Source organism: Sorghum bicolor, chromosome 1 (genome assembly GCF_000003195.3).
Source record: "Sorghum bicolor cultivar BTx623 chromosome 1, Sorghum_bicolor_NCBIv3, whole genome shotgun sequence".
Classification (NCBI taxonomy): Eukaryota; Viridiplantae; Streptophyta; class Magnoliopsida; order Poales; family Poaceae; genus Sorghum; species Sorghum bicolor.
The window spans coordinates 76,798,414-76,815,536 of NC_012870.2; the positions used below are offsets into that span (position 1 = coordinate 76,798,414).

At 47.5% G+C, this 17,123-nt stretch overlaps 2 protein-coding genes across 5 annotated transcripts; both read left to right on the forward strand.

Annotated features, from left to right (window-relative positions):
• Positions 7,578-8,077, forward strand: LOC110432740 (uncharacterized PE-PGRS family protein PE_PGRS10-like). The gene is made up of 2 exons (XM_021453537.1): positions 7,578-7,945; positions 7,984-8,077. The coding sequence occupies exons 1-2, from the start codon at positions 7,578-7,580 to the stop codon at positions 8,075-8,077; spliced, it is 462 nt and encodes a 153-aa protein (XP_021309212.1).
• LOC110430116 lies at positions 11,690-16,341 on the forward strand. 4 transcript variants are annotated; one of them, XM_021447120.1, is made up of 9 exons: positions 11,690-12,074; positions 12,474-12,559; positions 12,672-12,792; positions 12,956-13,029; positions 13,531-14,076; positions 14,464-15,045; positions 15,133-15,345; positions 15,435-15,581; positions 15,681-16,341. In XM_021447120.1, exons 1-9 carry the CDS (start codon positions 11,966-11,968, stop codon positions 15,939-15,941), a joined length of 2,139 nt encoding a protein of 712 aa, XP_021302795.1. In that variant the 5' UTR covers positions 11,690-11,965; the 3' UTR covers positions 15,942-16,341. The 4 variants fall into 4 exon arrangements, with proteins under 4 accessions (XP_021302795.1, XP_021302800.1, XP_021302802.1 ...); XM_021447125.1 differs by having other exon boundaries at positions 12,675-12,792; XM_021447127.1 differs by having other exon boundaries at positions 12,675-12,792; positions 14,467-15,045.

The following is a 17,123-nucleotide window of genomic DNA, read 5'->3' on the forward strand; positions in this document are numbered from 1 at the left end:
TAATTATTCTCGCTCTTTATCTTTGGTTAATGAGAAACTCAGAATAGATGATGTTTACATTTGAAGACCCAAATGAAGAAACTCTTGGAGGGTATTTGTTTTTTAACCAAAATCCCTAATTTCTATAAATTAGGAATTAGAATTGCTCTAAGGGCTTGTCTAGGAGTACAACTTTGGCTCTTACAGCAGCGAGAGTGTTTAGTTGCACATACAACTCTACAACTACAATGCCAGCTGTAGTCTCTCATACAGTTACAACCACTGAATTGTAGTCTAGACGAACACTTCAAACTTTCACAGAGGAGGTGAACAAGTTATTTTTGGGAAATAGTATATGAGCCGGAGCTATTTTGAGATCTAGAGGTTGTGCTGCAATTTGTCTCCTCCTCACGTGAGGCTTGTTACGAGTAGAATGCCAAAGTACGAGAACAGAGAGGAATAGAATGAACTCGGGGTGTTTGTTTATTCATTGATCACAGGTATTTATACAGTCGGGGGGGAGAGGAAACTCTCGCCCCAAGTAAACTCGTGCCCACGATGAGTCGTGGGTGATATCACGGAGGTGGAACCGGTCTCCACGGGTACGTGCGTAGTCGTGGGTGATATCCCGTAGGCGGTCGTGGGGGACGTCGTAGTTAGGATAAGATTCCTCGTAAGAGGATCCGAGGAGATGAGATCACCCCGGTAAAATATCCGTAACACTCCCCCTTGATCGAATCACTTGTTGAGATCAATGAATCGTATTGCTCCTCCAAAAATTCCTGTAGGATAAAAACGAGGAAAAATATGTGTGTATATGCGCTATAGTAAAACTCCTTAAAACCGCTTGGGAAAAGAAGGAGAAAGTTATAGCACTTAATGATTGCCTCATTGTAAACTAATATGAGAAAACCTTTGCAGGAGAAAACTCATGTTGTAGTTTAGAGGACAATATGTGTCTTTGATACTCCTTTAAAAACCCATGTGGGGAAAACAAGGAATATGACACTCTTGTGTTAATATTATCTCATTAAAAACTCCTTATGAGAAACCTTGTGAGGAAAAACTCATAGAGAGAAAAGAGTATAATACGATGGTGTAGACAGACCAATGTCTAGGAGATTTCTCCCCCTGAACTTTGCAAATCCCTAAGTCGTCGCATACCAATTCCTTTGACACATTTTTCAAATGAGGAAGCTGGTAGGGACTTAGTGAATAGATCAGCGAGATTGTCGCATGATTTGGTTTTCAAGGTATCAATCTCTCCTTTTTGTTGTAATTCATGAGGATAGAACAACTTTGGAGAGATGTGTTTGTTGATATTGCTCTTGATATAGCCTGTCTCCATCTGTGTAACACAAGCAGCATTATCTTCATAGATAATGGTTGGAGCTGTGATAGCTTTAAGACCACACGACTGTTGTATGTGGTTGATCATTCTGCGAAGCCAAACGCATTCACGTGAGGCCTCATATAATGCGACTATTTCAGAATGATTCGTGGACGTTGTTGCCAAGGTTTGCTTGGATGATGTCCATGATATGGCGGTTCCGTTTTGTAAGAATACGAAACCGGTTTGTGATCTGCCATTATGGGGGTCTGATTGATATCCAGCATCGGTGTATCCTATCATCTCAGGATTTGTTCCTCTTTGGAAGAATAATCCGAGATCCCTTGTGTCATTAACATATCTGAGGATCTGTTTTACTCCTGTCCAATGTCTCTTGGTAGGAGCGGCACTGTGCCTTGCTAGCAAATTCACTGCGAAAGCGATGTCAGGCCTGGTGCTATTGGCAAGGTACATCAGTGCTCCAACGGCACTAAGGTATGGGACATGAGGTCCTAGGATTTCCTCCCCCTCATCTTGTGGTCTGAATGGATCAGTGTTTAGTCCCAAAGACCGAACAACCATAGGGGTTTTGGAAGGATATGCTTTGTCCATATTGAATCTCTCCAATACTTTTTGGACATATGCAGATTGATGCACAAAGATTCCAGTTGAAAGATGCTCAAGCTGTAGGCCTAAGCAGAATTTGGTTTTACCCAAATCCTTCAACTCGAACTCCGTCTTAAGATGTTTGCATGCCTCATCAATATCTTGTTTGTGGCCGATGATATTTAAATCATCAACATACACCGATATGATGCAGAATCCCATTTGGGATTTCTTGATGAAGACACATGGGCAATCATCACTGTTGGAGTAGCCCTTCTGCAGAAGGTACTCGCTGAGTCGGTTATACCACATTCTTCCCGACTGCTTTAAGCCATAGAGTGATTTCTGTAGCTTTACACAATACATGTTGCGATTTGCGTTTTGATTCGGTATTGGGATTCCGTCAGGAACCTTCATGTATATGTCCGAATCGAGTGACCCATAGAGATATGCAGTCACTACGTCCATCAACTGCATAGATAGACGATTTTGTACAGCCAGAGAGATTAAGTATCGGAATGTTATTCCACCCATGACTGGAGAGTATGTTTCATTGAAGTCAATGTCGGGTCTCTGCGTGAACCCTTGTGCTACAAGCCTCGCTTTGTGTCTCACCACCTCATTGTTCTCGTTCCGCTTTCGGACGAAAACCCACTTGAATCCCACAGGGAATACTTGTGGAGGTGTAGGTATTACTTGTGAGAATACCTATCTTTTTGTGAGCGAGGATATTTCTGCTTGGATTGCATCCTTCCATTGGTTCCAGTCCGAGCGCGTTTTGCACTCTGCCATGGTCTTAGGATCTGGATCATTTTCAAGGATTTCGGCAATCATTGCGGAGAAATATGAGTCGACAATTGTAGTCTTTCTATCAAATGACTCTCCAGTTTCTGCATAGTTGATGGAAATTTCGTGGACCCTTTCCGATGCATCATCATTTCCCAAGATGGTCGCATCAGGGTATTCCGATGTCCCAACATCAGTAATTGAGTGCACTGTTGATGTGGGATGTGAAGGTTGAACCTCCACTGGGTGTTTCTCAACATGAGGTTGAGATGCATTTATTGGATCAGAAGATTTTGTCTTCCGTTTCCTTTGCTTGCTAGAAGCTGTATCCGTGGAGATAGCCGTACTTCTCCCCCTCTTACTAGGGAGTTGAATAGTTTTGTTTGGTACCTCTACTCTTTCCGGTACATTTCTCGCTGGATTATAGGATTTTGTAACACCCTTATAATCAGTAAATGCGTCTGGCACGTTGTTTGCAATGTGTTGCAAATTTATAATTTTCTGAACTTGGAGTTCAGATTCTGAAGTACGTGGATCTGAGTTGGGTATGTCTGGGGCATCCCAATTGATTTCCTGGCATTGTTTGTGATGTGGTAAGTCTCCCCCTAATGCCGGAAAATGATCTTCATTGAAGATACAATCAGCGTACCGGGCCGTAAAGAGGTCCCCTGTGGTGGGCTCCAGATACTTTATAATCGACGGAGATTTGTATCCCACATAGATCCCCAATTTTCTATGGGGGCCCATTGTTGTACGCTTCGGTGGTGAGATCGGTACGTATGTAGCGCAACCGAACTTTCGCAGATGGGAAATGCTTGGGGGATTTCCATGTACTAGTTGCAACGGGGACGTTGCATGGTATGCAGTTGGTCGCAATTGAATCAGTTCAGCAGCGTGTAAGACTGCATGACCCCAACATGAGATTGGTAGATTGCAATTCTGCAATAGTGGTCTAGCAATGAGCTTGATTCTCTTGATGAGAGACTCGGCTAACCCATTTTGTGTATGGACATATGGGACAGAATGCTGTACTTGTATTCCTAAGGCCATACAATAGTCATTGAAGGCACGAGAGGAAAATTCAGCAGCGTTATCCATCCTAATGGATTTTATTTGATGTTCAGGATGTTGCGCTTTGAGTTTGATAACTTGCGCAATTATTTTGACAAAAGCATGGTTTCGTGTCGATAGCAGAGACACATGAGACCATCGTGTGGATGCGTCTATTAGAACCATGAAGTACCTGAACGGTCCCGATAAAGGATTTATCGGGCCACATATGTCCCCTTGAATGCGTTCAAGGAAGTTGAGTGGTTCAACTTTGATTTTGAGGGAAGAGGGCCTCAAAATTATTTTCCCTGTTGCACATGCGGTGCAAGTATAATCTGAGGATTGGGGAAATTTTGCATTGGTTAGCGAGTGACCAACAGAATTGCTAGTAATTTTTCTCATCATCCCTATGCCAGGGTGACCAAGGCGATCATGCCAAGTTTGGAATGCATTGACATTCTGAAAAATTACTTTGTACGCAACATGTTGTACAGGTTTTATGTATGAATAGTACAATCCAGACGAAGTTGAGGGAATTCTTTCGAGAGTATCTCTGCCATATCCGTTATCCTTTGTAATGAGGAGGAACTCCTCATTATTTTGGTGATGGGTTTCGATATGATACCTATTTTTGCGGATATCTCTATAACTCAATAAGGTACGAGTTGAATCAGGATACAGAAGTGCATCCTCGATTGTAATCGTTGTACCCATAGGGAGCGTAATAATGGCTCTACTAGAACCTGCTATTACGGCATCGCGTCCAGCGATTGTTAAAACATTTCCTTTGCTCTTTGTGAGAGTTTGGAAATATTTTATTTCCCTGAGTATAGAGTTAGTGGTGCCACTGTCCACTAGGCACATTTCCTCATCCATCGGATTGACTCCCGTACAATCTATGAAAATAGAGAATATAAAAGAGAATGAAATTCTCAACATGAATATATATGAAATATAAACATTTATTAATGTTGAATTGTGCATAAGTCAATGAACATCAAACATAGTGCAGCAAAAATAAATTGTCAATTATTACAATCCCGAAGGCGAATGATGAAACTAAAATCTCAAATGACTATCAATCTAGTTGTAGTCGCCGAACAGATCATCAGAATTGTATTCAATGATCATGTTGTTGGTGGAGTCATTTGCCATGCCATCAGGTGGAAGAGGCGCCATTGTGTTGCTCGGTCCCGCTGGGCCGGGGTTGGAACATCCTGGGGCTGCCAGATCGTTGAAGTGTGCTTCAGACGGTTGTCCACCTTAGTTGGAGCGTCCTTGGTTGGAGCGTCCTCGTCCCACGGAATGCAAGTACAGTTCCACAAGGTGCTTAGGGGTGCGGCATTTCTTAGTCGGGTGGTTGTAGCAACCACACTTTGTACAAGTTGAGGACTTGTCTTTTGACTTAGAGTTGTTGCCTTTGCCCTTAGCACCTCGAGGCTTACGGGGTCCCTTGCGCTTGTTTTTGCCTTTGGAGGATCTAGGATTGCCATTCTTGTTGGCATCCTTTGGTGTCTGTTTCTGAGCATTGGCATGTACTTCGGGCAAGGGCTTGGCACCGACAGGGCCTTGATTGGAGTTCCATATGAGGAGCTCATTGTGCCTCTTAGCCTGAAGTAATGTTTTAATAAGATCAGAATAGACTGTGAATCCCCTCTCACGGTATTGCTGTTGGAGGATCATTTGAGCGGGAAGCATGGTAGACAAAGTCTTTTCAATTTTCTCCGCATCAGATGGCTCCTTTTCACAAAACCTCAGTTTGGAACTGAGTTTGTGCATGGCATGGTTATATTCATTCACAGATTTGAAATCTTGAATGCGGAGGTGGTTCCACTCATGAGTGGCCTCCGGGAGAATAACTGCCTTTTGTTGCTCATACCGCTGTTGCAAAGCAAGCCAGAGAGCCCGTGGGTCCTCTTCCATCAGATATTCAGCTTTGAGATCTGAATGGATGTGGTTCCTTATTATGTATAAGGCATGGTACTTGGATGGTTCAGACAATGGAGCATCTCCCTGTTTGGGAGTGTCAATTGCCCTATACATTCCGCGTAACGATAGACTCACTTTGAGATCCATCGCCCATGTAGGAAAGTTGTGTCCATCAAGAGCTAGCTCGGCAAATTCCTTCTTAGAAGAAACTTGGGCATCGGACTCTTTGGTGGCCATTGCCTACATGTTTATTTGCATAAACTTAATTAATTGCGGGGTTGTAAAATTAACAAGAATGTAATTGCATATTTATATAACAATGTAAATTGCGTATATAAAAATAATGTAAAATTGTATATGTAAAGCAATGTAAAATTGCGTATGTAAGACAATATAAAATTGCGTATGTAAAACAATGTAAAATTGCGTATGTAAAGCAATGTAAAATTGCGTATGTAAATAACAAGGTAAACTTGTTTATGTGTAGCAAGGTAAACTTGCATATGTTTTATGGTATTTTGATTTCTCATTTTGTGGAACATAGGTAGTCACCATGGAGGTGTAGACCATTTTATATTTTCACTTTGGGATGTAGTCCTTGTATGTTTATTATTAAATTTGGGAGAACACTTTGAGGAATAAATCCCGCGGTAGTATGAGTACTACCTTGTGGTCGCCAAAATAATAATAAATTAAGGTGACATCTAGTGAAAAAATAGCATTCCAAATAGGGAGAAAAATTGACCATAAAAATATTTACATATATACATGTGATAGGGAATTGTAAAGACAAAACACGTTCGGCATGTAAATTTTTCATTCATAATATGATTGCGGAATGTAAAAATATTTACAATGCAATATATACATCAGTGTCTAAATTTACAAGAAAATTAGACTAAGAAGCTGATGTAATTTTAGGGAATGAAAAATAAATGCTATGTAAATAAAAAATGAAAGTAAATTAGCTAATTCATAAAAATAAAATAGCCAATGATAACTGGCCCAGGCTGAAAGCTCGCAGGCCCCAACCTAGGCCTGGGCCGTTATTTTGGCCCAAATGGGGGTGGGGGAGGTGGGCCAATATAAGGCCAGGGGCTAGGGTTTGCAAACCCTAACCTCCAGCCCCATCAGCCGCCGCCGCCAGAAGACCAGGAGGTGGGTGCCCTGCGCGTGGGACCGCGTGGGCCCGTGGGCCCCACTTCGCCGCGACGTGGGAGGCGACTGAGCGCAGTGGTGCGTGGTCGGGACGCCGCGCGAGTCCGCGAGCTGGGGCGCGCGCGCCCGCGGAGGACGCCGTCGTCAGGGCCGCTGGCGTCGCCTCGTGCTGCGCGCCGCGCGTGGAGGAGCCGGGCCGTTGGCTGGGCGCGGCCGCGCCGAGGCCGCGAGCCGCCGTTGTGCCGCGTCGGGCCTGCGGCCACAGCCGGACCACCACGCCGAGCGCCGTCGGGTCGCCGTGCCGCGGGCGAGCGGAGCCTTCGCTCGGGCGGCTGAACCGCGTCGCGCGGGTGGCCGCGGCCGCGTCACGCGCGCTGGCGAGCGGTGCCGGGGGTGCCGCGCTGTGCTGCGGGGCCGAGCAAGGCCGCGAGGCGGCCGGCTCCTCCGCATCGTACCGAGCGCGGGTATCCGCGCGCAGGGGCGGGCCGCCGTCGTCGAGCACCGCGCCGAAGGCGGCCTCCGTTTCCATGCGCAGGAGGACCGCGACAAGGCCGCGCGTGGGCGACCGTGCCGAGCAGCGGCCGCTCGGGCTCCTCCTCCCCCTCCCCAGTGACGTCCTCAAGCCGGGGGAGCGCGTCCCCGAGCCGAAGGCCCGTGGGGGACGCTGATCCACGTGCGGCGGAGTCGCGAAGGAGGAGGTGGTGGCGGTGGTGGTGGAGCAGCGAGCGCCGGGTCGACGATGTACGCCGGCAGACGAGTCGGCGCCGACATCCGCGCCGCGATGGTTGGTGGAGACGGACGGCGCGGAGGCGAGCTGTGCGCAGCCCGCTCAGAAGACGGCGTCGGCGTCGGGTACCGAATCGGCGACTGCGGCTCTATGCCCAGTGACAGCCATTGGCTGGCCACCATGGATGGTGGCGGTGGTGGGCACGGGCCGTCGCCGTGGAGTGGACACCTAGGCCGGGGTGGAGCCGGCAAGGCGAGGACCGGCGCTGGAGGCGCCGGTGGAGTCGGTGCCCTCGACGGTGGCGCCGCGGGCGGAGCCGCGGATGGCGCCGCGGGCGAAGCCGTGGACGACACCACCGAACGCCGTGACGGAGGGCCGACGTTTGCATGTCGGTTTCCCCCAAAACGACGTCGTACAGGAAAAAGCCCGGGGTTCCTGTTGAGATCACGGCGTTCGCCACGAAAGCGATAGCCGCGAGCCTCGCCAAGGAGTTCCCGGATGTCCTCCAGTAGTTCCGCCTGAAGGCGGTTGTTGCCGAAGTGTGTGCCCAATGTCCGGGCACGGTTCATCGTCATCCAGACGATTTGGAGGATGAGAGAAGCCATTGAGGCAGGATTACGGCGAGGGAAAGGCATGATTCTACCTTGGGGTGATGCCCTGGGCGAAGGTCGATCCCTCGACGATGTTCTATCCAACCGAGCTATTCACCTCTGGGGCAGGGGAGAGCGATGTGCTGATAACGTGTTACAAGTAGAATGCCAAAGTACGAGAACAGAGAGGAATAGAATGAACTCGGGGTGTTTGTTTATTCATTGATCACAGGTATTTATACAGTCGGGAGGGGGGAGAGGAAACTCTCGCCCCAAGTAAACTCGTGCCCACGATGAGTCGTGGGTGATATCACGGAGGTGGAACCGGTCTCCACGGGTACGTGCGTAGTCGTGGGTGATATCCCGTAGGCGGTCGTGGGGGACGTCGTAGTTAGGATAAGATTTCTCGTAAGAGGATCCGAGGAGATGAGATCACCCCGGTAAAATATCCATAACAAGGCTCATTCGAAGGGTTATTGTGCTTTTCCCTTCCTTCTTATGTCAATACCTCTTCCTTCTTTTGTTATCACAGATATTTTTCTGTCTTCTCTCAAATAAATTGAGGATAGAAAAAAAATTGGGTGAGAACTATCGCACCATGCACCCGTAACACCACCACAGATTAATGCCACGTGTATATGCATATACTCCTATAATTTAACAAACTATGTTTTTTTGTTTCTAGCTAATCCTTCTTTATTTATACACCAATCCATCGCTGGATGTGGCATGAATCCATCATTGATGCCCACAGGGGTATAGTGGGAATAGTTCTCACTCTTTTTTTTTCACGAGGACCATCCTAAGTATTACTTTTCACTCATTTTTTTCTACATACATGCGGAACTTATCTTTTATATGGTTATCGGTGGAGATAAATTGAGATATTTATGTAGCACTGGGTGACCCCAGGTACCTGAGCCCTGCAGAATACAAACGCGTAGCACGTCTCGCTCCTTTAGCTACGTGCGTACGTAGGTATCACCATCATTACGCTCACCTGCAATGCAAGGCGAGAGCGTTTAGAGGCTGTTTGGTTGCTCGCATGTGGTCGAACAAGCATCTCGGGACGTAGCCTACTCGTGTTTGGTTGCTTGGAGCTGTCTCCGAGCCTGGCTGAACACATGCAAAAAGTCTCTCCGGGCCTGGCCGAGGAGGAACGGCCAAATCGGTCGTTCTTTTTGGGCCTGGCTGGCTCGAACAGCTGTTTAGTCTGCTAATGATGGTATTATTATTTAATTAGTAAATATTAAGTGATATTAATATGTTTTAAAGATATGTAAGGCATAATTAGATAAAATAAAAATGTTAAGAGTATATTTGCACAAAATAAAAATTTTAATAATAATCTTATAATATTTTTTTGTTTCATGCAACATGTCTCGTACACACAACCAAACAACATCTCATCTCAGCCGGGCTAGCCAGATACAACCAACCAAACACGACAATATATATGCACTCAGCCTGTCTCATGTGAGGCAGGCTATTATATACGAGCCAGGCTCTACTATTACGTGAACCAAACAGGCCCTTACCTCTTCTTGGAATTGGATGGAAACCGTCGCGGTCCTCGCAGGCAAGCAAAACCCCACGTGAACCCCTCCCTTCCGCGATCCGATTTTCTGCCGAGGACGACGCGGACCGGTCGCGGAGCCGCTGCGCAACGTGTCCACGCCCGGCGCCGGAATCTCACGCACGCGAAAGGGAAAAATCGCCCGCGGAATCGCGCGACCGGCCGGGCCAGATCCAACCAATTCAGATTTCGCTCGTCGGAGACGCCATTTCTTTTTCTTTTCCCGTTGTGCTCTGTGAATTTTCCTTACCGTTCAAGGGAGGAAAAAAAAAGGGGAACAGATTTTCCTCTGGGCCTGTGGGGTTGGGTCACGTACGACGACGCGATCCCGTTCGTCCCGCCTGCACCTGGTAGGGATAGGCGGCAGGCAGAGGCAGCAAGTTGCGGAAGCGGGGCAGGCGCTGCACGTGCGAGACCTTATTTCTCCATGTGCCTGTGACGGAGAAAACTAGAAAAAAGAACGTCCCCGGAACAAAAGAGAAGCCGGCAGGCAGGGCAGCTGCCGCCCGGAGAAAGGAGAGGCCATGGGCGCCGGCGGCTCACGGCCATGGCCCTTGTTGGGCGGCTGGGCGCGCGGTGCGTGGCGGCCTGCGCGCGGCACGCTGCTCGCGCCGCGGCCGTCCAGTCCGGTGCGCTGCTTTGGGTTTTTTTTTTCTCTTCCCCTCCTTTTCGCTGCGAAACTGCTGGAGCGTTTGGCATCTATGGCCTTGTATCCAAAAAGCAAAAAGTTTTCAAGATTCACCGTCACATCGAATTTTGCGGCACATGCATGAAGCATTATATATAGACGAAAGCAAAAACTAATTACACAGTTTAGCTGGAAATCGCGAGACGAATCTTTTGATCCTAGTTAGTCTATAATTGGATAATATTTGTCACAAACAAACAAAAATGCTACAGTACCGAAATCCGGAATCTTTTCGGAACAGACCTATCTGTGACTGCAGAAACGCTAGCGACGGTCTGGCTGGTCTGGCGACGACTCACGCAATTATTGGTAGCCTCGCGCGCGGCAACTGGCCGCTTCATCACGCGGCAACTGTTGCCGACTAGTAGTAGTAACACGGATGAGCTCATCCCTTATTCATCACAATCACTCTTCGCCACCAAAACTGTACACCACGAGCGACAGATTGTCACCAGAAATAGGCATGAGCACGTAACGCTCACTGTACACGATTTGTAACAAAAAGAAGAAGAAGAATATACTCCAGTAGACAAAATAAAACAAAGGCCTGAGCTAAACGCCAGGTTAGGCGCACGATTGAGACCGCCGGCCGGAGCGTGACGAGTCACTTGCCTTGACATAGTCGGCTGTCTGCCTGGCTCCAAACCCACCCGGCTAAGGAAAGGATCTGATCTGAAGCTTTCAAACCCACCACCCGCGATCACGATTACCCACTAAACTAATCTAATCCACCAATACACCACCACCCTCAGATCACTCGAGCAAGTTTAATAATACAACCCACTTGCTGGCTGTAAGGTTTCTTGCAGCCTTCTCCCAGCCCACCCATACAATAGTTAGCTATTCACTATTAATACATGTCTCACTTGTCTCTCTCACAAAGTTCCTTGGTTCCTGTGCCTAAGCTGGCTGTAAGCTTACCGCCCACTTTTCTTCTCTTTCCTCTTTTCTCTCCTCCACCTTAGCATTTAGCCAGCTTACAGCCCATCGTAATACTTGCTCTCAACGAAACCAGAAAAAGAAAAGGGAGTACACTACTGCAGGGAGCATGACGAAATTAATTATTTTTTATTAGAGGGAAAAAAATTGGAGCGGCGCCGGGAGGGGAATCCAAAGCGGACGCCCGCCGAGCGAGAAGGCAGACAGGCGGGCGAGAGAGCCGTGCGGCTGCCGAACTCCCCTCCTATCCGGGTGCAGTGCGGGTAGCCGGGCGGCACCTGCTGGCTGCTGCCCTGCTATATGACCCCCGCACCCCACCCAAAACCTCCCCTTTTCCCCTTCACAGCCCTGTACCAGTAGTGTACTACTATCCCCCGCTACCGCTAGCCGCCGCGCTGCTCCTCTGGTGGCGGCTCGCCTCCCTCCTCCCCCACCCCAACCCGCCGCCGCCGCCGCCTCCTCTCGCTCCCTCCTCCTTACCCCGAGCTTAAGCTCTACCTATCCGTAGGAGAGGAAGAGGGGAGAAGGGCCGGTCGGTCGGTCGGGGGCTCTCGGATCTCGCCGCTGCCTCCTCGTTCCTTCGTTGGGATCTCGCTCGTCAAGCGCTATGGCCGCCGTCGCGCCGCCCCCGGCTCCCGCGCCCGCCGCGCCTGCACCGGCTGCTGCTGCTGCTGCTGCTCCGGCTCCGGCTCCTGCCACCGTCCCTGTCGCGGATCGTATCCTTTACTTCTGTGCTGCTGAGCGTCAAAGGTTTTTTTGGCTTTACGAGGATTTCGTTTGCGTCGTTGGGGTCAAAGGTTTTGGCTTGGCTGCTTAGTTCGGGGTTAAAGGTTTTGTCTTCCCATGGCGGCTGCGCCGGCTGGTACCGTGTCAAGTGCTCTTTGTCTGTCCTTCTGCCTTGTTCGCTTGAATTGTACAGATCTATATGTTTTTACCGTGTTTTCACTGTTGTTTGCAAGCTACCAGGATAAAAAAAACATATTTTTACATGCTTTTGCGATTGTTCTATTGCTACTGCTATTGCTACTGCTCGTCAGGGTTTAGTAGCTTGCAACTTCTGGGATCTAGAATTAATCTTGTTACGCCTTAATTCTTTGGTTTGCTGTTGTGCAAAGAAACCACGGATCTGCTGCAGAAGCTGTCGCTGGATCCGCAGCCCAAGGCGGCGGATGCAACAGAGCCTACTGCTGCTGCCAAGAAGGTAGAGATAAAAGCATAAGCTCTCATGGGTTCTCATCTTGTCCGTGTTAATGGTTTAGTCGAGATGATCTGTGATTCTGATTCGATCGCCTATTTGTGCTGTTTAAAATCAGCAGGGCGCTGTGACGAGCCAGCCGCTAAGTGTGGCCATACCGCCGGAGCGGTCCATCACACCGGTGCTTCAAGACTTTATGGATCCCAACCTATTCTATCTACCAGCGTATTACTATGGAGGTGAGGAGCTTATGGTGATCTTGTCGTAGCTAGCACGAGTATTTTATCCCTCTGTTTTGTTGCTTTCGTGGCTCCTGATGATAACATAATAATTTGAATATTTGTTGCTCTGAGAGTCTGTAATTTGCTAACTGAATTGTCTGTTTCTTGCCTTGTCTTGCAGGCTACGACAGTTCCATGAGCGAGTGGGATGATTATCCAAGATATCTAAATTCAGATGGAGTGGAGATTGCCCCAGTAAGTTATCCTATAAGATCTTATCCCTTAATGTATCATGTGATGCTTTGCATGATTGTTTGCATCCTGTGTCTTATTCTCAATGTAGAAATGCTGGAATGGTCAAATTGCTTGCTATTAGTGTCTACTGGTACCTGTACTGTCGAGTCTATTGTTGGATATGTAATAAGTGGAAAGCTATTTCCCCTCTTTTTGGGGTATGGTTTCTGCTTTGGTTGGTTCCCTCTTCGTTATGCTCTCTGCACTGTGAACTCTTGTTGGCAAGGTTGTTTTTCTTGTCTGCTACTATCATCATGTCATGGAAATTCTGTATCTTGTATCGTGTGGGGTTGTTGGACTGGAGCGGAAAATGAGCTAATTTCCCTCAAAATCTCTCTACACATATTATGGACTGGAGGCTTTTTTTTCTCTATCCAAACAGGCCCTGATGCTTCTCATATTTATGCTACTCTTGGAAACATCAAGGTTAACCATTTCAATGGGTCTTTTGGACTTTTGCAGGCAGTATATGGAGATATTTATGGATATGGGTATGCTCCTTATGGGGCATACTCTCCTGCCACTTCCCCAGCTCCAACGGTTGATGGCCAGATGTTTGGTGCACAGCATTACCAGTATCCAACTGCGTATTTTCAGCCTCCTACACCAGTTCCTTCTACCACTCAAAGTGACCTCCAGTCTTCTAACAATACTGAAAAGCCAGCAGCTAAAGCAGATCCTGCCAAGACAACTGCTAACGGTGTTCCAAATGGTACTGCTCATAGTAACAGTGGAACTGTACCCCTTGCGTCAAGCCAACAAAATTCATCACTGACGCCTGATGGAACTTATAGGGCGCCATTGCTAGGTGGAGTTCCTTCTGCTGGTTACCTGGACATGACATATGGGTATGACAGCACAGGGGCACACTTTGCATGGTATGATGGCTCTGCTTATGCAAATGGTCAGCAAAGAACAACTACAACTAATCATTATCCATCCTCAACATTCAGTGGTAATGGTTCCTCAGCAAGAAATCAGAACAAGAGCTCCACCACGCCGCAGATGGTGAGTTCAAAGAAAATATCTTGATAATATTTTTACTAAATGCAGCTGTGTTATTTATGTATTTTTCTTCTGCTTATGTATGTTCCCTTCCGGCTAATGACTCCACTGTTTCATAGTCACTATAGGAAAAATGCTATTGCTTTTTCGTGGCTCTTCTTAGTTTAACCAGATAGGAAGCATAATAATGTTCTCTAGAATTCAATGTGTTTTAACACTTCAAGGGCAGACTGGGCTTGTCGATACAAGAATTATGTGCTTTCTGATTGAGCATATTACGAACTTTAGGTTTTTGATTCTAATTTGAGTTGATTATGATGATATACTTTGATTGTGTATTACATCTGTTGGCAGGCTAACTCATGTTTCTTTCTCTGTATTGTCTTCAAGCAGGGTATGCAGAACAGAAGACCTACAACTACATCAGCAACTCCTACTTATACCAATAGGATGTACCCTAGCTCCCGACCATACACCCAGTATGGGAATTCAATAAAAACTGGTCTTCCCTACGGGAGTAACGGTTACGATTCCAGGATATATGGTCGATGGGGCGTTGGTATGGATAACAGGTACAGGCCTAGGGGCCGTAATGGATACTATGGTTATGGCAACGAGAGTCAGGATGGAACAATTGAGTTAAACAGAGGTCCTAGATCTGGCCGTTTCAAGAACCAGAAATTGTATGGTCATACTGTCACTATTGCTGTGAAAGGGCAGAGCCTTCCTTCTGGTGAAAGCAAGAATGATAGTGCCGTGCCCGATAGAGCACAGTTCAATAGAGACGACTTCCCTGTTCAGTATGATGCTGCAAAGTTCTTCGTCATCAAGTCGTACAGCGAGGATGACATCCACAAGAGTGTAAAATACAATGTGTGGGCAAGCACAACCAATGGAAACAAGAAGCTTGATGCTGCTTATCAAGAAGCTCAGTCAAAGGGCTCTGCATGCCCTATATTCTTGTTTTTCTCAGTAAGGATCTTTTCCTCATTTGGTATTTCTTTATGAATGTCAAGTTAGTTTTCTTTGCCTGATATGCTGTTCACAATGAAATTTCAGGTGAATACAAGTGGTCAGTTTGTTGGTGTTGCTGAAATGACTGGTGCTGTTGATTTTGAGAAAACTCTGGAGTATTGGCAGCAGGACAAGTGGAATGGTTCCTTCTCTGTTAAGTGGCATATTGTCAAGGACGTGCCTAACAATATTCTCAAGCACATCATCCTAGAGAACAATGAGAACAAGCCTGTCACGAATAGCCGTGACACCCAGGAGGTAAGCATAGTCTTTTTTTTTTTTCAAGTTTCCTGAATTGTAAAACTTGCCATCTTGCCTCCTTACTTACCCTTTTGATGATAATGTAGATACACCTTGAACAAGGCCTTCAGATGCTCAAGATCTTCAAGGATCATGTCAGCAAGACATCCATCCTGGATGACTTTACCTTCTATGAGAGCCGCCAGAAATTGATGCAGGATAAGAGGTCGAAACAGCAGCAGGTCCAAAAGCAGGTACATTTGAAATTCCAAATACATGCTTTATTTATCAACAACAGATTTCATCACCTTGCCCGTCTAATGCATGTGGGTTGACTGTCTTGAATCATCTAGGTCTGGGACAGTAGGACCCCCATTTCTGTCACCAGCGAGCAACAGCAGGAAGCTGCTAATGGGAAGCCCAATCCGTCTGATGTACCAAATGGTGTCACTGCAGAGGTGAAGGCGGTGAAGGCTCCTGCAGAGAAACCCGTCCTCGCCAATGGAGTCACCAACGGAGTAACCACCACTCCCGCTGTTTCCTATGCAGCTAAGGTGGCCCAAACAGCAACAGGGAAACCCATCCTCGCCAATGGAGTCGCCAAGACCGGTTAGCTCGACCGCCACCAATGCTTCCATAGCTAGCCGCAAGCGAGGTTGGATGTCCTGACAACTCGACTGAGGCGCAAGGGAAAATGGTGTGACCAACCAAGGCAGGCTGTGGAACTGGCAGCATGGCCCGAAGAGCGTTGCTGCTCCATCTCATCGCTACTGGAGAGCAGTTGGCTAGTTAGCGTTTTTCCTAGTTTCTCTTTTCGCTGTGTTCTCCGTTTGAAGACTCTTTTCTACGGTAGTATCAGAATGCCAGAGACCCGTGGCTGGACAAAAGGATTTTTGCGAAGGCCGTCTGGTTGGTTGTGTGTTGCGTCGTCGGGGTCGAGTATACCCTGTTCTGTTCGTCGTTATATTGAGTGGATCTGAATGAAAGTGGGTTAGATTGGAGCTTTTCTTCTTTTCCCCCCGTCCTTTTCCGGTTTGATTATTGCTTACTGTTGAATGGTGATGGTGCTCGGCTGCTGGATTCGTTTCGGTGCTCCACTAGACTACCACCGCATTGGGCTAGTGGGGACTAGGGAGTTGTTGCGAAGATGACGAAGCATAAGGGCCGCTTTTTGCCGTAGTCTGCTTTGCGTAAAATGGCTTGGCACACTGCATTAGCCGCCTTTCTGAAATTGTCCAAAATCATCACCTCTGTAAAGTTGCCCAAATTCACGACCATCAATTTGGTGACATAAATTTGGGCATGTCAAATTTTAGCTCGGATAGAGGTGCCATGTAAGACACATTTGCGCCACAAAATAGCTGGTGCAGGTTACTGCTATGTCCTGTGTGCTGTCCCCGGGGCAAAGGGAGGAGAGGGAGATTTTTCTTCGACGGTGGAAACTGGAAGGGATGGGCCTGTGGCTGGTGAATCCGGTTGGGGAAGCTCTGGCCTAATACGGGTGTTCAATTTCATTCCATCAACGCACCGCGCTATCCTCTTGGAGGAGCCGTAAAGAGAAGGAGAAGTAGTGTGTGTGGCTTTGGCTCCGGCAACTTCTGTGGAGGAGTGAGAGAAGCCTTACCGAACAGTTCGGTGAACAATAGAGAAATCAGGAGCCGAAGCAAAAAAAGTGGCCCCCTTCTCAAACGCTCCGGCTGTCTAGAGGAACAATTGATTGTCGAGAACGCCAAGTTTTATGTAGGGTTGCGCACGGCAAGCAGGGAAGGATTGCAACCGTGTAATGCAATTTGTCT